At 45.8% G+C, this 20,242-nt stretch overlaps 12 protein-coding genes across 12 annotated transcripts; 5 read left to right on the top strand and 7 right to left on the bottom strand.

Annotated features, from left to right (window-relative positions):
* Positions 1–19: 19 nt before the first annotated feature.
* Positions 20–1,525, bottom strand: HG536_0G01340 (UTP--glucose-1-phosphate uridylyltransferase; the record flags this gene model as incomplete). The annotated part of the gene is made up of 1 exon (XM_037285053.1): positions 20–1,525. The coding sequence occupies one exon, from the start codon at positions 1,523–1,525 to the stop codon at positions 20–22; it is 1,506 nt and encodes a 501-aa protein (XP_037140949.1).
* A 571-nt stretch (positions 1,526–2,096) lies between these two features.
* Positions 2,097–5,168, bottom strand: RGT1 (Rgt1p; the record flags this gene model as incomplete). Its single annotated transcript, XM_037285054.1, has 1 exon — positions 2,097–5,168. The coding sequence occupies one exon, from the start codon at positions 5,166–5,168 to the stop codon at positions 2,097–2,099; it is 3,072 nt and encodes a 1,023-aa protein (XP_037140950.1).
* Positions 5,169–5,809: 641 nt separating this feature from the next.
* Positions 5,810–6,760, top strand: OTU2 (deubiquitinase OTU2; the record flags this gene model as incomplete). The annotated part of the gene is made up of 1 exon (XM_037285055.1): positions 5,810–6,760. One exon carries the CDS (start codon positions 5,810–5,812, stop codon positions 6,758–6,760), a length of 951 nt encoding a protein of 316 aa, XP_037140951.1.
* A 114-nt stretch (positions 6,761–6,874) lies between these two features.
* YLF2 (Ylf2p) lies at positions 6,875–8,098 on the top strand (the record flags this gene model as incomplete). Its single annotated transcript, XM_037285056.1, has 1 exon — positions 6,875–8,098. One exon carries the CDS (start codon positions 6,875–6,877, stop codon positions 8,096–8,098), a length of 1,224 nt encoding a protein of 407 aa, XP_037140952.1.
* Positions 8,099–8,737: 639 nt separating this feature from the next.
* RPS20 (40S ribosomal protein uS10) lies at positions 8,738–9,097 on the bottom strand (the record flags this gene model as incomplete). Its single annotated transcript, XM_037285057.1, has 1 exon — positions 8,738–9,097. One exon carries the CDS (start codon positions 9,095–9,097, stop codon positions 8,738–8,740), a length of 360 nt encoding a protein of 119 aa, XP_037140953.1.
* A 450-nt stretch (positions 9,098–9,547) lies between these two features.
* On the top strand, positions 9,548–10,864 carry HG536_0G01390 (URC4/urg3 family protein; the record flags this gene model as incomplete). Its single annotated transcript, XM_037285058.1, has 1 exon — positions 9,548–10,864. The coding sequence occupies one exon, from the start codon at positions 9,548–9,550 to the stop codon at positions 10,862–10,864; it is 1,317 nt and encodes a 438-aa protein (XP_037140954.1).
* Positions 10,865–11,085: 221 nt separating this feature from the next.
* Positions 11,086–12,600, bottom strand: HG536_0G01400 (lung seven transmembrane receptor family protein; the record flags this gene model as incomplete). The annotated part of the gene is made up of 1 exon (XM_037285059.1): positions 11,086–12,600. One exon carries the CDS (start codon positions 12,598–12,600, stop codon positions 11,086–11,088), a length of 1,515 nt encoding a protein of 504 aa, XP_037140955.1.
* A 528-nt stretch (positions 12,601–13,128) lies between these two features.
* Positions 13,129–13,911, top strand: NFU1 (Nfu1p; the record flags this gene model as incomplete). Its single annotated transcript, XM_037285060.1, has 1 exon — positions 13,129–13,911. The coding sequence occupies one exon, from the start codon at positions 13,129–13,131 to the stop codon at positions 13,909–13,911; it is 783 nt and encodes a 260-aa protein (XP_037140956.1).
* Positions 13,912–13,917: 6 nt separating this feature from the next.
* Positions 13,918–14,298, bottom strand: MCO14 (4a-hydroxytetrahydrobiopterin dehydratase; the record flags this gene model as incomplete). The annotated part of the gene is made up of 1 exon (XM_037285061.1): positions 13,918–14,298. The coding sequence occupies one exon, from the start codon at positions 14,296–14,298 to the stop codon at positions 13,918–13,920; it is 381 nt and encodes a 126-aa protein (XP_037140957.1).
* A 100-nt stretch (positions 14,299–14,398) lies between these two features.
* APM2 (Apm2p) lies at positions 14,399–16,018 on the top strand (the record flags this gene model as incomplete). The annotated part of the gene is made up of 1 exon (XM_037285062.1): positions 14,399–16,018. The coding sequence occupies one exon, from the start codon at positions 14,399–14,401 to the stop codon at positions 16,016–16,018; it is 1,620 nt and encodes a 539-aa protein (XP_037140958.1).
* A 58-nt stretch (positions 16,019–16,076) lies between these two features.
* On the bottom strand, positions 16,077–17,477 carry HG536_0G01440 (uncharacterized protein; the record flags this gene model as incomplete). Its single annotated transcript, XM_037285063.1, has 1 exon — positions 16,077–17,477. The coding sequence occupies one exon, from the start codon at positions 17,475–17,477 to the stop codon at positions 16,077–16,079; it is 1,401 nt and encodes a 466-aa protein (XP_037140959.1).
* A 417-nt stretch (positions 17,478–17,894) lies between these two features.
* On the bottom strand, positions 17,895–20,000 carry HG536_0G01450 (uncharacterized protein; the record flags this gene model as incomplete). The annotated part of the gene is made up of 1 exon (XM_037285064.1): positions 17,895–20,000. The coding sequence occupies one exon, from the start codon at positions 19,998–20,000 to the stop codon at positions 17,895–17,897; it is 2,106 nt and encodes a 701-aa protein (XP_037140960.1).
* Between the last annotated feature and the right edge of the window lie 242 nt (positions 20,001–20,242).

Raw genomic sequence — 20,242 nt, forward strand, 5'->3', positions numbered from 1 at the left:
TTGCAGCTTCATTCTATGATTAATGCTCTAGGATTTGCAAGTTACCAGTGATGACTACATTCTCCAGCACGGAACCGTTAGGGATGTCAATTTTTTGGCCATCTGAACAAACGATGATGACAGTTCCTTTCAGCGTGACGTTCTTTCCTAGGAAGACGTTACCGGTGATAGTCAAATGGTCCAATTCAACGATCTTAGGTATATGAGGTATCCTCAAACTGAAGTCGGAGACTTTCTTATAGTCTGAACCTAGCTTGATCAATGGGTTTGGACCGAATCTAGAGGGATCAATCCTGAGAGCACCGTGTTCCAGGAAGAATAAATCAGATTTGACCAACAATAAATCTGAGCAGGTCTTGACGGGCAAGAATCTGGACCTTGGCACAACAACACCGTGAGCTCCGTTGAAATGTCTAATTGCTGCACCACATGCGGTTTCCAGCTGTAAGACGTTGATCTCATGACCGTTTCTCTTGATGGTCTTACCGTTTGGAATTATTTCCATTTGTAGCGCAGTGGATTCCACCAGTCTCTTAACGGCCTTTAAATTAATCCACAAGTTGTTAGTATTGAAGTTGGTAAACTTTCTGATATTCTTGAATTCATCGATGTGTTCCTTTGGCACCTGAGCGACTTCCAGCAAACGAACTTGGCCATCGTAAGAGATCAGAGTACCACCTTTCACGTCGGCCCTTGTCTTGTCGGTCAACTCCATGATATACTCAGCACCGGTCTCGATCATGTGGTTCAAGATCTTCAAGTCCACAGTGGCACCTAAATTATCGCCGTTTGACACGAACAGGATCTCTCTTCCCTGAGCAATCAATGCGTCCAGTTCACCCGAAGCATGCAGCGCTTCAAACAAGTCACCATGACCCGGTGGGTACCACGAGTCTAAGGGATCGTCATAATGTGAAGGAACAGGTAACAGCGAATCCTTAAAAACACGGGGGTATCTCGATTGATTAAAAGACCTAATTCTGATCCTGTTGGCGGAATATTTCTTGATCAGATGCTCGGTGTCCTTATCGGTGTTGAAAGAGTTCATCAACAGCAGTGGAACATCACTGTCATACTGTCTATTCAAGTACTCGATCTGTCTCACAGAGAGATCAAGAAAAGTGTTACCCTCCCTAACCTCGATCACAGACTTGGGACCAACACAACCCATGGACGTACCGAGACCACCATTGAGCTTCAGGACCGCCAGCTTGGACAGATTGCTGACACTCTCGGGCTGGTGTTCTGCCAAGGCTTTGTATGGAATCACTTGCTCCTCGGAAGGCGACTTGATCTTCTCCCAATCAAGCGTGTTCCCAGATGATTTTTCGACCAAGTACCTCCTGAACAGCGAGAAAAACGAATCCAGCTCATTCTCAAACCTATTGCGCAATTCATCATTATCCTTAACAGAGTCTGCCAACTTGTTAAGCGCGTTTCTCATCTGGGACGCCGCAACACTGTTAGTGTTACTCTCGAACGCATATGTGGAATGAGTCTTGGTATGTTTCTTCTGAAATGACATAATCGATCAACAGCTATTGGACTTGTATCCTTTCTTTCTTTCTTCCTCGATCCAACTCCAGGGTCTCTCGATACTCCACGATTATTTCCCAAGATCTCCTTATATATTATCGTTACCTACTTATGGGAATTGCAACAACAATCTCTGGCTTCTACGGCCTCCTTGTTGTCCATGCTTCTGTCGTTTCAACCTTGCAGAGCGAGCCCCGTTGCGTAGACAGACCGGGAGCAAGGCTCTAGAAGGAGAATTCTCTCCCTGAAAGAGAAAATACTGGAAGCGCGTGCCACCTCCCGCCTTTAGAAAAAGGCGCGCCAAGCGAGTCTAATTTACAGCGCTTGGCAGACAGCCCCCTTTTCGGGCGATGCGGTATGCCTCTATTAGGTTCTGGCTGGATAGTGATCTGTACAGCTTGGATGGGACCGTTATGGGATCTGTTAGGGACGACTTGCTATGCAAATTTAGGGCTTTGCACCTTTCGAGCTGTAGATCATCTGTAGATCTGGCCATAGAGGAAGTTGTGTTTTCTATGCAAACCTTGATCTCTTTCTGTTTTTGCGACATGTCCTCATGGTTAGAACCAGCCCAACTCTTTATCGTCTAGTAGTTTCCATCCAACCTTGTTCAAGGTTTTGAGAATCTGCAGTTGCTCGGGGTTGATAAGGGAATCCTCGGGCGTTGGCTGTCCTTCGGGCCTTCTGTTTCTGCTCTCGTACAGTCTCTCTATAATGGACTTATCATAGCCTGCATTGCCAGTGAGATATCGCCAAGAGGAGTCGGTGCCCGGATCTTGTCCTAGCAGTCTTAGAGGTTTGATCATGTTGAGCAGACTGGTAATTTGAACTACCTCATTCATCGAGTTTGATAACTCGACTACGAGTTCCTGCGGTTTTGCGAAATCGCCTTGGCCAGCTAGGGGAGTTTTGTTAGAGATAGTCATTACGACACCAATCAACAGTGTAGGTATCTGTTTTATCAATTCATTGGTATTTTGAATCTCATGCAGTATGGGGATACAGTAGGGCGATATAACGCCCTTCATGACTTCACTCAGGCCATTATCATTATTTTTTTGGAGCCCAAGCAGTTTCTGGTAAAAATCGCTGCCATTTCGGTTCAAAGAAGCACTGGATTGCGATATGGTTTCAGTCGAAGTATTCTGGTCCTTTGTGGAGTCCTCGTTGCTAAGCGGTGTCCGTGGTCTATAATTGTAATCGATTCTGTTGTTGGGATTCAGCTTCATTATTAGGGTCAGGATTTTCAGAGTAAGCGATATGAGGTTACATATCAAACCTGTTAAATTCACGCATGATTGAATGGTTAACTCTTGGAACTTGTTTGTTTTCAGGTCTTTCAGGGACAAAAGATTGTTTGTAAGGCCGTTCTTGACGAACAAAAAATCGTGAAAGATTTGCATTATCGTTACAGGCTCATCCTGATCCATTTGTTGCGCAATTCCACGTTGCACAGAGGGCTCCCAAATGAGATTCGCTCCTGTCAGGTCGCGGACTGATCTCCTGTTACTTACAAGGTCATTGATTAATTCGCCCAGCTTTAAGCTCTGTAAAATACATTTGGTTCGTATCGGATCATCATCGATATCCCATTTGCTCTCCTGTGTTCCTGTCTGAAACAATCTTTCAGTACAGCCCTGGATTGGAAAATTAAGCAATTGAGGTCCACCATAGCAGCAAACTTGCAGGGAGTCCAAAATGATGAGTAGCACATACAGTCTTTTGAAGATTATCGACATCTCACCTTCCGCACTGTCCTCGATTTCCTCATACACAAGTTGTTCATAAACTTTAAATTCCTTGAAAATTGTGACAGACATCCCTATGACGAAAGAGTTATCGTAGCCAACCAAGGCTAAGATATAATTCAATAGAACGAAAGTCGATAAATATATGATTTTTATTTTCGATGAAATTTGTGCTTTGCTCTCTCTGAATCTAGGGTGTATGTCAACGATTTTTTGCAGGCACTCATTCAAAGCTGATATGAATACTGATTTGTCTTCCAACGACTCATCGTTTTCATAATCCCTTCTATTATTACCACTGGAATTGCTGTTCAAATTAGCATCGCTTTTTTCATCGTAGGTACCGTCATTTCGTGGTGCCTGGAAGAATTGATTGTACCGTTTTTTCAATGATATTCGCACTAAAAGCTCCAAAGAGTTTCTGAACCACAGTATGACATAATTGTTAATCTCGTGAATGCCCGATATTGGCTGAGTATTGACTAATAGTATTTCATTGGTTAACGTTTTTTTATTCAGCGGAATGATCTGGAAACCAACGTGTATAAATTCATAATATGTGTCTATCAAGTCGACGTCGGAAACTTGTCCGTATATGATTCCATTTCTCTGGGCCGTTCTTGCACTTTCACACGAAGGAGGGCGAATGGAAGAGCTCTCCGATGTTTTCGATCCACTGCTATCGGCTCTCCTGGTTCGTCTCTCGGATACACTTCTCTTGCGTCTTTTGGGCGCTTTCCCCGCTGATGGGCTCTCGCTATCGATATTTTCTGCTCGATTAGTTGAGGCTTGAGACTGTGCTGGTGAGGGCCTGTGTGGCTGCTGTTGTTGCGGCACTGACGTACCAATGATTCTTTGATTCTGACTAGTTGACAGAGCCATATTGACACCTTGGTAAAATGCCGGCGCGCTAGGCGACATATTTTCACTGACAATAGATCCTTGTCTGGACTCGAATCCATTGGCTCCATACTGGCCGAACGAGGATATTGAAGGGTTCATGGGCGGTTTACCTTGCTGCTGTTGCTGTTGAGTAAATTGCGAATAAGGGTAAAGAGCAGCCGGGGTCTGTTGCTGAGCACTGGCATTGGAAGAATGCCGAAAGATGGGAGGGAAAGAACCGGATTTTCTTCTCATCTCTTCAAATTCTTCCGGTCCGATCATTGAGCCCGAACTGCGCACAAACGACCAATACGCCATGTTAGAGTCTCCTCCGTTGCCGCCGGTGTTCGAAACTACCGCCGGCGAACCCAAATTCTGAGATCCTGATGCCGTAGTATACAGTAAATTCTCGTTCAGACTCTTCCCCACGGAAAGATCACTCTGCATAGAATCTAGCGATCCCCTCCGCTGACCTTGAAACTCGTGATATGGAACCTTCCAAAACTGCTGCTGCTGTGCCATGGTTCCCGCGCCAGCAACATTAGCGGCCGGCGTCGCCGACGCCGACGCAGTCTTGGCGCCTCCCGCCTGTGGAAGATATTGCGCCAAAGGCGGCAGCAGTACCGAAGCGGGCCTCGATGGCGGAGACGGCATGTCCGCCTCCTCCTGCTGACTAGACACAGACTGCGCCCTGTTATGTCCCTTGGCATAACCCTTGGTCGGTCCCCGCTTCAAGGGAACTCTCTCGAAACTACACTTCTCGCCGTTCCTAGAGCAACTACTACATATCCCCCTCTCCTCGCTATAATCACACTTTATCTTCCTCTTGCGGCAATAATCACATGCCCTAGACGCTTTGGTCCTTCTTCTGGAATTCGGAGGACTGTTACTTCCATCACCGCCAGCACTACCGCCGCTGCCCTCCGCGACCAGTGGTTGTTCCTGACCGTTCAGCTCACTTTTCACAGAACCGTTAGAACTCGATCTACTTCTATTGCCCATTTTAGCGGTGCAAACGGCAACGATGTCCCTATTGTCTTCCACCTTATTTTCCTTCACCGTTAAAATCGAAAATTTTCTGGCTAGAAGTGAACTATCTGCTCTTGATCTACTACTTCGTAAACTACTTCGTTACCTGTACTACCAGATATTCCTGTTCGATGTGTGCCAACGTCGCTGCAACTTGCGGGACCAGCACAGCGTCCGCTGACCTACTGGAGGTTCAAGCGTACGATACCCAGCCTTACCGTGCTATGCTAAGCGGTCAGCCTGCCTTACACCTGGAGAAACGCAGCGTCGCCCTGTGGCTGTCGCCAGCCGTCCGTCGCTAGGTTGTTGGTGTCGGTCGTGCTTGTGGTGTTTCCGGGGCCCAGTTCGTGCTGCATGCTCTTCTATAATTTCCCCCTGGGGGAAAAATTCCTCTTTCGATTGGCCGCCAAGCGAAGAGGAGGACAAGTTTTTCCGGGTTTTTCCGGGGTTCCGCCCCTTAGCCCCGCGCTGCACACATTCGACCACACCCCTTAAATTGCGATCGGCGGCTATTATCGTCGTTAGTGACGATGCTGAAATGTTCATAGGTTCGAATCTGGAGGGAACTAGCTTTTTTTTTTTTTACGAGTTTAATTAATGTATGAGTCTCTGAGATGATCTCGAACTCATCTGGAAGAAACATAGATCCATGCGTAGTGGGTGAAAGCACTGGTCAATTGGCTAACCGGTTCGCAGCAATGGAGGAACTGCAAGCGAGACATAGGAAAGAGGTTAAGGATCTCCAGAATAGGATCACGGGAATGAAGAAACAGGCGACAAAATCGACGAGGAAGGAAGTTAATTCGAAATGTGCTAGTTTGCAGGAGGCCTTGAGAATAAGGCATGAAAAAGAAATAAGGGAATTGGATGGTTCGGTTGAAGAAGTGGACGAGAAGGGCTGCACGGCCGAAGAGCTCTTGGAACAGCTGTCATTGGAGAGAAGCGAAGAACTTGCAGAACCTAAAGAAACAAACGTACAGGGACCCCAGAGACGTCGGAGAAATAGGCAGAGAGAGAGATTGGCCAAACGGGAGGCTGAGATTACACGTATTAAGGAGGAGGCTCGCTTGGAGGCGTCGCAGCAGCCTGACTTGAAAAAAATCGAACAGGACGCCATCGATCAATTATGCTCGGTGAACCGATTGAAGCAGTATGATATCCAGCCGGATGGACATTGTCTTTTTGCGTCGATTTTGGACCAGTTGCAACTTCGTCATGGTGAATCCGCTCGAGATCTAAGCGTGTCGAAGCTCAGATCCCTCGCTTGCGCGTACATTCGTCAGCATAAAGATGATTTCATCCCGTATATGTTTGATGAGGAAACTTGCCAGCCGAGAGATATCGACGTCTACACCGAGAAGATGGAGTCAACTGCTGAATGGGGCGGTGAACTGGAGATCGTAGCGCTCGCGAATCAATTCGATTGTCCCATCAGCATCATGATGAGCGGCAGGCCAAAGCATGTCATCAACGAAAAAGGCGTTAATCCCGAGTTGAAATTGGTTTATTACAAGCATACATACGCACTCGGTGAACACTACAACTCATTGCATGATGATATATAAACTTTGTCTTTAGTCACTTTTTTGCATGTAAGCATCGGACAGCTACGTTAGTTGATGTTATGAGCACCTAATTTGTAGCATGAACAAGAGTTACTGTCGTCTGCTGGATAGGCCATGTCGTCGCTTCGGAAAGTCTTCCTTGGGAGACCCTCTAATAACTTGACCAGTGGTATCGTGGGGCTGGCGAATGTGGGCAAATCAACCTTTTTCCAGGCCATAACGAAGTCGCAACTAGGAAATCCAGCAAACTATCCTTTTGCCACGATAGAGCCGGAGGAAGCCAAGGTCCAGATTCCATCGCCCAGATTGGACCATTTACAGAAGTTGTATCAAAGTGAAAAGAAAGTACCCGCGACCTTGACTGTTTACGACATCGCGGGCCTTGTGAGAGGTGCCTCTCAAGGACAGGGTATGGGATCGGCATTCCTCAATGATATCAAGCATGTTGACGGCATTTTTCATGTCGTGAGAGGCTTCCAGAATACGGATATTACGCATATCGAAGGATCTGTGGATCCTCTTAGAGATCTATCAGTAGTTCAAGATGAGCTGGTCTTGAAAGATCTCGAGTTCCTAGAAAATATCAAGGAAAAATTGTCAAAGAAGATGGGGAGAACCGCTAAAAACTCGCATGAGTTTGTGGAACTTGAACAAGAGCTAAATTTCTTGAGCGAGTTAGAAGAGCATCTCTACGAAGGAAGAAAAATCATTCACTTTAAAAAAGATTGGACCCCGTTTGAAGTCTCAACACTCAACAAGCATAATTTTTTGACTGCGAAACCAACTCTTCTGCTGCTTAACGTCACACCCGAAGACTATATACTTCAGAAGAATGAGTTCGTCGCTGATGTTAAAAGATGGATAAAAGAGTTTGCACCTGGAGATGAGCTAATGCTGTTTAGCGCTGAATTTGAGACCCTATGCGCTAAGCACAGCTCTGATAGCGACCCCTTCAAGAAGTATTTACATGAACAACTGGGACTTGATCCATCTACTACCTGGGCAGCCGCCGAATCAGCTTTACCCCAAGCTATCGTCAAGATGAGGGAGCTTTTGGGATTAATCAGCTTTTTTACTTGCGGACCTTCGGAAGTGAGACAATGGACCGTGAGGCAAGGCTCGACCGCACCGGAAGCTGCAAGCGTCATTCACACAGACTTGCAAGACACATTTATTAACGCCAACGTGATCAAGTACGATGATCTGGCGCAGCTAGAACCACCGTTCCAGGAATCTGCTCTGAAATCGCAGGGTAAGATCAAACGGGTTGGAAAGCAGCATATTATGGAAGATAACAGCATTGTTGTGTTTCAAGCAGCTGGGGCAAAGGCAAGATAAGAAAAACTGTTCAAGACAGATAAAATGGTATCAGAGCATTTGACAACTTTTCTTCTCCTTTAATTAAATCGAAGAGCTGGGTTTATAGCATTGTCTCTAAGGACGTGGTCTCATCATAAACATTTTAGAGTATTTAAGATCAAAATGACGGATAACAGCGACAGTTCATCAGGAACTGTCGCAATTAACAAGCCTTCTTGGTTACTTAGTTTCTTTTATGAAAGGTGTCGAGAAATGGAATGAATTGTGATTAACAAGCAGCTTATATATCAATGTCGAGGAAGAGAAGAAAAAAAAAAAGTCGAAAATTACAATTCAACGTGAGAGCTTTCTGGCCAGAGTCATTGCGATAGCTTCCAATCGGCATACATTAAACGTACTATACAAGTTTTACGAATCGTAGTTATATGATGGCGGAAAAGCGACAAAAACTGTAACATTACAGCATATGTATCTTCATTTTTGCATTTTACCACTGATAGTACGACAGAAGGTATATGAAAACTGCCAATACCTAGAGTGGGCCACTTTGCTGCCAGCCAAACAACAATCCCAAGTATACACCAATGATCAACCGAAGTGAACGCTTGAAGAAAAAATGACTGCTAAAAGAAATATGTTGCTAGCCCACGACTACGCTTAGTTCTTGGCGACAACAACTTCGACATCCACACCAGGTTCAATGGTGATTTGGGTGATTCTCTTAACAATTGGGACTGGAGCTTCCAAGTCGATGTATCTCTTGTGGATTCTCATCTCGTAAGTGTCCCAAGTCTTAGAACCTTCACCGTTAGGAGTCTTTCTGGTGGCGATCTTCAAGACCTTGGTTGGCAATCTGACTGGACCCTTCTTGACCAACTTGTATTGTTCTGCATTTCTGACAATGTTGTTAGAAACGTTTTCCAATTGCTTCACCTTGGTAGAAGTCAAAGTGATTCTGATCTTGATGATCTGAGGTTGCTCTTGCTCCTCACCCTTCTCCTTTTGGAAGTCAGACATTTTGATATACCTTTTGAAATATTCTTTCTTGGCCTCTTTCAAGAAGCTACGCTCTAAATCAATAGCAGCTACTTCCAATTAATCATGGCATATTACTAGCGACTGACGAAAGTTCGCCAGTATTTGCTGACGCTGCGATGTCTGTGCGTCGTGCTCCATCCGGTTAACCTCAAGCCGTTAAATTCAAGTTCGAGTTAAGAACTTTCAATGGTGTACGGAAGTTTCCCAGGGTGTAGGGATTTACAGTCATGAAGTCGAAAATCAAAAGTCCGTCGGGCTCCGTCGGAAACGCTACTTAATGTCAATACCGGTTGAAATGATAGATCAACCACTGATAAACTATCAAGGAATGCAATACTGGCCAAAGATGCTTCCAAAAGTATATAAGTCGATGTATTGGGGATGGTAATTTGGTAAAATCCGACAGCCTCAGTCACTCACAATCGCGAAATGACTGTGTGTCATCCTGTTAAATACTTTAAATCGATTGAATCGGTGCGTGAAACTACTTCCGTTGTTTACAGGTATGCGAAGGAAAGGAATGAGGGAAACTATTTCAAATTAAATCTCTCCAGTATGCCTGAAGTTGTGGAGTTTCTATGTGGTATTATCGAGCGTGACTATGGAAGTGAATATGACTCCATACCGCCGCACGGAAGATGGCAGCACATTAATGCGGGAGGGCACAGTAGGCTAGAAGATTTGGTATCTCAATGGCTCCAGGATGGTGTTGATGAAATTGAGATCTCGAGGAGGCTAGTGGACTTGATTTTGATCAGCGTTCTGATCGATGCGGGGGCTGGCAGTATGTGGTCATACCAAGTGAACGGTGAAACGTACAGCAGATCTGAAGGCTTAGCAGTGGCGTCGTTTCATATGTTTCTTGACGGGGCCCTGTCGGACAATGCTGCACAATATCCACATAGGGTTAACGGTCAGAGACTAAAGGATATGACCATGCAGGAGTTTTGTCAAGGATTCCAAATTTCAAAGGTAAATCCTTTGAGTGGTATGGAAGGCAGAATGAATCTGGTTCAGAAATTGGGAGAAGCGCTGATTAGCAATCCCAAGATTTTTGGACCTGATGCTCGGCCCGGCGCTATGGTGGACTATCTTCATGGTTTGCGCGACGAGAAAAGCAACACGATAGGTTTGGCTGATGTCTGGAACACCTTGATGGATGGCCTAGTGGCTATTTGGCCAAAGGGCAGAACCACTGTTGAAGACCAACCTATTGGTGATGCATGGACACTCGATACCAAGATTATGGCTAGCGGTGCTCAAGGCTTGTGGCGTGACAACCTCCTAGATAGCATTGTCACTTTCCATAAGCTTACTCAATGGCTTTGTTACTCCATATTGGTGCCCCTGGAAGCTTATGGTCACAAGTTTAATATAACCGATAAAAGTTTACAAACGGGCCTACCAGAATATAGAAATGGCGGTCTGTTCTATGATTTTGGAGTGCTAGAGCTTAAATCTGAGCATAGAAAGCGTGGATTAGAGCTGTCAAAAACACTTCAAAGCAATGACGACATTCCCACGTTTACCGCAGAAGATGGTGCTATTGTCGAATGGAGATGCTTGACCATCGGGCTCTTGGATGAACTTTTGCTCATGGTGAATCAAAAGCTTGGTGCGAAACTGAGCTTACCTCAGCTTATTGAAGCAGGATCATGGAAGGCCGGTAGGGAAATAGCTGCAATTCGGAGACCTACCACGAAAGGTCCACCAATAGAACTGTGTAGTGATGGGACGGTCTTCTAAACTTGGGCAGCTGTTGTCTCGATATATATGGTCAAGAGCTGTGTACGTCAGTTTATCATAGTTAGTATCTGAACTTTATGCTCGCTTCTACGTAACGCTTTCCGCTGGATCCGACATTCTTTGTCGCGAAACTGCGGATCTCAGAGAACAGCTATGCTATCGTGGTTTCCTGCGCGGCTGCTAGGGCGAAGAGGGCCTGAAAAAGGTACGCATAGTTTCTATTACTTAGGATGCTGAGCACCGTGCTGTTGATTGTTTGGCTGATTGTCTTCCTCGTCAGTGAAAATCATATCTTCATCTCTAATCGTGTCATCGAATTCGTCGGCCGGCTCTCCTAATGACTGCAAATCGTCAAGATCAAAATCAGCAACATTCTCTGGATCTGTTGGAAGCTGCTGGGAGCATGCGAGCATATACGAAGTGTCTGTGGGTCTCCATATGAAGGCGATCGTGACGAAGACACCAAAATAGACCAGCGATGGCCAGAAATCTGTGAAGAAAAATCTTGTTCTCCAATGCTGTTCTATCATTTCAATAGCGTTCATGCCCACAAGAACAAATGTAGATAATACCAAACCAGCAAGCACAATCAACAAAGAAACATATATAATGGTCAAAAGCTTCCTGTACATGCCCAGTTTGACCACCTGTCTTTGCTCTTTCAAATAGCGCACAGTTTTACCCATGCAGCTTAAAATCACAAAGTAGAAAAGGAACATAGAGATCGTCAAAGGAATCATGGTAATGAAGATCAACAACGAAGTTGAATCGGCTTTCTGCATATAGCTTTGAATCAAAAAGGCGACGCATAGGGCATAATTAAAGGCTGCAAAAAACTGACAGCGTCTCATTAAAGTCCTGTTCAGCTTAGGATAGACAATACCGTAACCCAGGGCCACGATCAACAGTAAGAAGAAAGAAAACGTGACTTTGCCGGCGGTTAGAATGGATAGGAATACCATATAGACTTTCAGACCGGCAGTGTCGCCCTTCTCATTCTTGATGCTGTAATAAGCCCAAATAAAGATCGTCTCGGCTGTTAGGAAAACGAAGAATGCCAATAGGTACTTTTGCAGAGCCAGCAATTCATGCTTGTGTTTCCAGAACGCAAAGGAGTACAGAGCCATTGCTACCACGTAACCAATTGCCAGTAACCCATAGAGCGGCATCTTATTGACTTCTGATGCTGCCAGATGGCCGTACGCATTTCTGAAGTTAACAGTCGCCTTAAACTTCGTAGTACTGGACCTTGTAAAGGCAGTAACACAATAATACCCTGTCTGTTTCACAGGGTACTTAGTATCGTGTAAACCCTCGGTTCTCTGAGAAAACGTCATTATTTGGTTCGACAACGTCACATTCTGACCCGTTATCGGATCGTACGCAACCTCCTTGACAATGAACTCGTTCTTATGAGATTCATCACACAGCCCCAGCTCTATTGCATAGTCATCACAGATGTAATACTTGGAGCCGTCCGGTAGAATTGCCCCCAAGTGTTCGAAATCCTGGAAATCAAAGATCGCAACATACATGCCTGGATCATCCTCGCCTACCTCACTAATTTCCCTCACATTAAAAGATATGAAAGGGTCTACCTTGCCCTTCCAGTCCTCCTTCGAGTACATCCCCGAGCATACCTGATGGTCCTTCTGGTTTATGTTCTCTTTGTTCGCCGCAACACACAAACAGTTCAGCAAAAACAGCAACGCTGAAAACAGGCCCAATCGCTGCATCACTGACCTTACTAATACCTCTGAACCAAAATGGACGACGCCGACTAACTACCACGGTGGATTACAACTACTAGAAGTAGTTAATCTCCTATTTCACCTTGACTATTCGATATTTAGCATCTTTCGTTGCTAATGATATGAAATTTTACAAGCCTTCTTAAGCTATAAGCCAGTTAACTAGCTTACGAACCTACGGCCTATTGCCACAAGTCTAGCTGCAATTGGAGGTCGAACTGTGACTCTGATGATATGTTCCTTGTAGCGTCTACTTCTCTTGTGATGGCATCTTCTCTGCGTCGCTGACTTGCTGTGTCGGCCTTCACCAAGCACAAGTCCGTAGAGTGAGCAAACGTTGGCATTGGTTGCAGGCTTGGGTCATTGAGTCAACTCATGCTTGGCAATCCAAGATGCGTAGCAGAGAGTGAGCATCGCACGTGATGGTGGCTCTAATGCGAAGCATAAAGCTGGACATCGCGGGGAATTGATCTGTTCAATACATAACTTATAGGTGACTAAGCAATTGGCAATATGTTTGCTCGTGTGTTACGTTCCTCTATTGCAATGAGGAGTGGACCAAGACCATCCTATTTGGCCCAGAGGTGGATTAACGTAAAGACGCTGACGACTCCTAATGAGAACGCTTTGAAGTTCATCTCCACTGATGGCGAGCTGCTACAAGATCGTGGTGCCGATAGTATAGAGATCAAGAATACCGACGAAGCTCTAGTGGAGCACTCCAAGCTGGCACAGCAAGTATTCCTGCAATGTCCCGGAGTTGAGTCGCTGATGATTGGGGACGATTTCCTGACAGTTAATAAGGATAGTCTGGTTCACTGGAATCAGATTTCACCCAAGGTCGTCGAATTGCTGACGCAAGCGTTGGCGTCAGGCGAAAGCGCAGTCTCCGAGCAGTTCCACACGGTGAGGAAAAGCGTTCAAGTGGGTTACGACGTTTCGGTTCCCAAGTTTGAGCTGACAGAGGAGGAGCAAGAGATAAGCGACATGGTCGACGAGCTGATCCAGACTAGGATCAGGCCTGCGATCCAAGACGACGGGGGCGACATCGTGTACCGCGGGTTCGATCCCAAGACGGGGACAGTCTACCTTAAGTTGCAGGGAGCCTGCAAATCCTGTTCTTCCAGCGAGGACACTCTGAAACATGGTATTGAGTCTATGTTGAAGCACTATGTGGAGGAGGTCGAGCATGTGGAGCAAGTGCTCGATCCGGAAGAGGAAGTCGCACTCAAGGAATTCGACAAGTTCGAACAGAAGCTTCAATCGAAGTCTCTTCCCGAATCCATGCAATTGTGAGACAACTCACTCATTATGCTTGTGTACCTGTATGTATTCTTCAATCTTTTTGGCCATCTTTAGGTCGATGTCACTGATTTGGTCCTGTAGGTCGTGTGTTGACAGTTCGAGTTTGACATTCACATATGTTGTGGTAATCGTCGGATGATGTCCCCACAGGTGAGATCTCATGTGGACTTGCGTTAGGAATGCCCAGGTGGATTCGTAGTCTTTAAAGCCAACCTCCCTCGTCAGGACATTGTTGACCAATTTCCAATGGCGAAGCCCAGCAAGGGCCTTGGAAAGATCGTAACCAGTAATAGCTACTGGTACTGCTTTACTCAGCTTATTGTACATTTTCTCAGGATTCTTGGCTGGAGGATGCCCTTCTGCCCTGTCAACGTTCATACCACTGTATTACGTCTTCAAGAGTAACTTTCCGTGCAAGTACGGTCAAGATACTATACAGATCGTCAATAAAGCAATAGATGAATATATTCCCTATACCATGTCATCCTGCATATTCATAGTCGATGAGAACCTGGAACCTTTAGTATCGAAGAATATCAAGGCCGTACCGAATCTTCAAGGAATCCTGAGGCTGTTCAAGAGCGCTTACAAGACACAATCAGCACCAGTGATATCCGCAGCAAACTTCCATTTCGTTCATGTGAAGAGGGATTCACTTGTTTTCCTGGCAGCCATTCATACCTACGATGCTGGTGCCAATATTATGTCGATTAGTACCTTTCTGGACCAGTTTCATTTCCTGCTGAAGAAATACCTTGGAGTCCAATCTTTGGATAGAAACATGGTTTTGGATAACGTGCTACTTGTAATGGAGCTTATCGATGAGACTCTTGATTTTGGAATTGTTCAGGTCACAGACGCCAGCATTATGAAAGATTACATCAGAGTTAAAGTCAACTTGCCTGACGATAAGATTATAGAAGGATTGCCCGATGACGATGATGATAATGATGATAATGATGATGAGGATCGTCAGGGCAAGAATGTTGACAAGAGTAAGAGTGGAGAAGTGTCTGGGAAGCCTAATCTGTACAGCTTTCTTCAGCAAACGAAACGCAAGACTTTTAGCGGGAAATCTTCAATTAGTGGCGGTAGTGCTCAGAAAAGTGATGATCAAAATGAAGAAGTCTACAACAGCTATATCGCGAGGACGACAATTATGCCAGTGTCTTGGAGGGCAAAAGGGATCCACTATGGGAAGAACGAATTCTTTTTGGATGTTGTGGAACAAGTCCAATACCTGATGGATTTCGAATCCAAGATCATCAAAAAGAATCTGATCCATGGAAAAATCTGCTGCAAGTCTTACCTGTCGGGAATGCCAAAATTGACAATTGCGTTGAATAAACTATCGCAACAAGATGACCAGTTTTTATCTCATACCAAGTTTCACGAATGTGTCTCGTTAGAAGCCCTAAACGAGAAATCGATTCAATTCATACCGCCTGACGGTGATTTCGTATTATGTCAGTACGAACTTAAGCGCCATGTTCGCGATCAGCCCATGCTTAAGCTAGTGTCATTTAACGTGAAGCCTAAGCTGCAGAAGTTTAAAATACAAGTCTCGCTGTCGATTGAAACTCACTTCAAGGCACGTAATACAACTTCCAAGTTAAGCCTTAAGCTCCCATTATCTCGTCTTTTTCAAGAATATCAAATTGATTTGAGTAAACCAGCAAGATTCAAGAGTGACTCAGGCAAGGTACTGTTTAATCTAAGCGATGACTTTCTGTTGTGGGAAATAGATTCTATGAGAGGGGGGCATGGAGAGACTCAATTGTCGATGACTGCTGAGTTTTCTCTGTTTAATAAGAAACAATACGATGAGGAGCAGCAAGCATTAAGACATTCTATGAACCCGCCTCCATTAAGGGAAGGTCCTAAATTGGAGGAATTGTACGATCAAGTACACAGAGAATCAGTAAAATCAAATTTAGCTTCGCGATTGTTGACCATCAACTTCGAGATTCCTTACTGTGCATGCAGTGGGTTGCAGGTCGAGTACTTAAAAATTGTTGAGGATCAATTGCAGTATCAGTCCTTTCCTTGGGTGAGATATAAAACCATAAGCGACGAAGAATATGGATATTTTATCTAATTTGCTGTATAGTCATGTACTTGGATATAGAGTAGATTGTAGTATACAAATTATTGCATTATGAACGCGATTCTTCCGAAGATAGGGCCCTTATTATATCCAACTTGCGTCTCTGGGCAGTCTCTTCCGTCGCACACTTATCCTTAATCTCTTGCATCAATCTCTTGTATTCTTGCTCGATGGTGGCTCTGATATCTTCGTAAATTCTCTTCTGGACGTTTTTACCTGCTAGTTCCCAACTCGATAAAACACGTTGGAGTCCCAATACGATACCTAAAGACGCCAACGAACCCATTGAGTACAGCGAAAATTGTTCAGAAACGTAACCTATAGTGGAACATAAGATGAGTGGCAACTGGAGCTTGAAGAAACTTCGGTTAATCACTCTGTTTACATCTGTGTAAACCGATGAGATTTGCTTTTCGAAATACTGCTTATCTATCAGAGGTGCCTTTAAAGGAGTTAATAAGCGCTGTCGGCCGCGCAACTCGTACAGATTATTTTGCATTGGCAAATCTCGCAGTGGTTCTTCAATCAACTTCTTAACCCTGAGGTTGAATTTTGTATTGGAATATGTATAAATTTTTCCGATCGAGAGATAAGTCTTTAGAAATTCTTGTATCAGCGGTACAACCTGGTCTTGCAGCTCGCCATGAGCACGTCTCCTCCAGCTCTCCACATCCGTAAGCATCTCTTCCTTCTTGGACTGCAGGTAATAGCTTTCAGCGAGCGAATTATCCTCATTCTCCAGGTTCTTCAATACCGCAAACCCCAGATCGGCATATATTTGCTTCCTGTCGTCAATCTTGGCGGCCAGTCGTTTCGAGAAGTTACCAAAATTAGACAGCTCCAAGTCGCTCAAATAAGAATTGACACTACGTTTATCACGGATAAATCTGAGAGTGGCTTCCAGGGCCTGTTTTGAATTTATCTCGTTGGACAAAGGCAGCTCACCAGTCTTTGAAGTATCCTTCACGCTGATAGTAGGCCACTTGTGGCATAAAGTAGAAGATTCCCCATGCAAGTCCAAATAGAAATGGCAATTGTCTTCATCGGCCGCGTTTTCTTCTGAAATCTCTAAGAACTCAACTTTGTGGTCCTTCAGAAAACCTGACGGCACCGCTAGGGTTGCAATCGCCTCATTACACTGTATATCGAACCGGTCTCCATACTGGATTTTGATGGGACCTTTCAGAGAGCTTGCTCGTCGGTTAAGCAAGACTTCCAGCCATGATTGGTCCGATAAATATACATCTGCCAGCAAAGCCCCCAAAAAGGTTGATGATTTCTGAGAGTCACTACTTCCCTGCAATAAGCCACACCGTATAATTGAGTTTTCATCGTCTTTTTGTATCATGAGCGGTACCTTGGAAGGCGGTTTATCGTAGCATTGACTCAGTAATGCCCATTGATTAAGCGTCCGCCGAGAAGCCAACATTGTTAGTCTGGTCAATGCCATGCTGCAAGTATTGCCAAGACAGCCCCGCCGACTTAAACTTCAACGTCTCGAGGAGTTCAAGCACTCTACAGTTCTGTTGATGCTCCATAAACCGTAAGTTAATAACTATGTACGTTTGGTTGACTGCTATAGGTTGGCACTTCTGGCCTACTTTACGGGTTGAGTAGGGCCTCAAGCCTATTCAGAGCACCACTCAACCAGCGTGCTTACGTAACTACAGGTTGGTTCAGGTTGGGTGCGAGATGGCTGCGAAAGAGCGTGGATGTATGACTGAAGCGGGCCCGCAGTCAGGTAAAACTCTCGAGGTTTCATTCTCGGTAAATTACTGAGTACATTACTGGGTGGGTCGGGCTCATTTCAGCCCGCTTGTTACATGTTATTATTTTAACTAGAGTTCCTGGTTGTGTTGGCAAACGATCAGCTGTCGCCGTCTGAGTCCTGGTCGTCATCATTGCCGGCACCGAGCCTGAAATAATCGTCTGCATTATTAGCGTCTTGCAGAGTACCCAGATCGCCAGGGGTCATGTAAACAGCACTATTGGATCTTGGTTCACGTGGGGACCCGGGAACACTTAAAGGTCTTGCAATCTTTAGTTTCTTACCGCCAGCTAAAGCGTCCATATTAGCATCGTTTAATTCTTCGCCCACCAATTGCTTGAAAAGATCTGGGTAAGCCCTACGCAAGGCCAATTGCCTTGCCTTCACGTATTCCAACCCCATTCGTCTCCAATCAAGTAAATCGGATAACCTTTCCGTTCTGTTTCTTTGGTTAATTCTCTGTCTTCTGTTCTTCTTGACAAATTCTTCCATGTTGTCGACTAGCTGTTCGACAGACTCGTCTGGGGATTTGAAACGGCGATCCACGATATAAATACCATAATCCTTGGCCTGATCCGTCTCAATAAGGTCTTCCATATAAGCTCCGAAACCAGACAAATTGGTTGTGATAGAAGGAACACTCATGACGGTACATTCGGCAGGAGTGTACCCCCAGGGCTCGTAATACGATGGGAAGACACCCAAGTGGCAACCACGGACAAACTCATCATAGTCTAAACTCAAGATTGGATTGTTGGCGCTCAAAAACTCTGGATGGAAAATGATCTTCACCGGATCGCTTGGATGGTTGAATAACTGGACATGTCTGATCTGATTGAGGATCGGATCGTTCGCGTCATCGACCATGTTATGGGTGACTACGGGAGGCAATTCGCCATCAGGTCTCCTCAACGCTAGCACACGTTTCTTCAGCAGCACCTTATCCGAATTCTTCAGCAATTCATCAAGGTCAGTGGGGATCTCGGAATGCATCCCCATATGAGGATACCTAATGGCGCGCTCGAAGATTCTCTTTCCGATCAGGCTGGTCACTTCATTGACCGAATTCTCCAGCGCTTTCACAACGGCCTGACTTCTGAGCGCTTCCACGGTGAAAGATTTGTTCTTGGCAGGCATGATGATGAACGCCACGACCGTTTTCTTCGAGCCCGAAACTTTCATCCTATAGTTCAGACGGGCCAAAGCTTCGATAAACATATCGGCTCCCTTATTCTTGTACTCGTATCTGCCCGCTGTGAAGAAATACAGCGTGTTGTCCAGATCGAAGTCCAGACTGCCATGGAAATGGCCTCTCACAAACTCGTTGATCTTCTCCTTCTTGATAGCATGCAGGTTCTGAAACTCGTGCACCGCCTGAAACTTGACAACGTTCAACCCGTTTGGCAAGATCCCGTCCGGTTTTCTCTTCAACAGATGTTCCGCCTCCAGAGCGGTGATCTGCGACACCGTAGTGAACACATCCGCAGTGTGAGCCGCCGCCCGCTCAATGCAGTAGCGGTGGTAGATACCACGCTTCCCGGCCTCCTGGTCCACATCAATACTTGACAAGCTGTTGTAGAAATCGACGTTACCCGCTGCACAGAGGTACCGCCCCAGCAAAGTCGCATGCGTGGTGAAGATGGTCACCACGTCGATACGTCTCTTGCGACACAGCGGTAGAGCCACCCCGGCCAGCCACTCGTGACAGTGCGTGATGATCGCGTGGTGGTGGTCCGTATGCGCCAGCTCGCCCAGAAACCACGCTACAGTGTAGCCCAACAGGATCGCGTCGTTGGTCTCCACATCATTCTCTGGCGACGGAATCCCCACAAGCGACCAAAGATCGCCCTTCCACTCGTTCAGATATCCCGCCACCGACGCCAGCTCGAACAGCAGCACGCGGGGCGAACCCTCGATCAACCACCGCCCGTACACAAACCGCACTCCACGCGACTGCATCGAAAACAGAACGCTCTGAATCGGCCTCAAATCTTCATCGAACGCCTCTTTCGAACTCCAATCAATCTGCTCCACCTCGCCCTGGTATGTCGCCAAATTCAAAGGCCCGATCAGAGTATAATTGTCCTTGTACTGAGCCACCGTCACCGGCGCCTTCGACTTCAACACGCTGTAGATACCACCAACCCTGTTGGCAACCTCCGTAGCCACTTCAAATAGTAACGAATTCTGTAGATCACGCGGCATCCTTTCGCTGCTCTGCTAGACCGCCTATGTCCCTTGTATCCACCACCACTCGCCACTGAAGCTCCCCAACTGTATACCACCACTTCTTTATATGCGGTGTCCAAACCGACACCGACAACCACTCCCACCACCCTCGAGCACGCATGTCAGCTTCAAGAGTCAGCATGCATCTAGCCCCTGCGAACTTGCATCTCTACTGTCTAGACTGGGAGTTAACACATGCTGCTGTTCAGGGGGTCCGC

Source organism: Torulaspora globosa, chromosome 7, assembly GCF_014133895.1.
Source record: "Torulaspora globosa chromosome 7, complete sequence".
Taxonomy (NCBI): Eukaryota; Fungi; Ascomycota; class Saccharomycetes; order Saccharomycetales; family Saccharomycetaceae; genus Torulaspora; species Torulaspora globosa.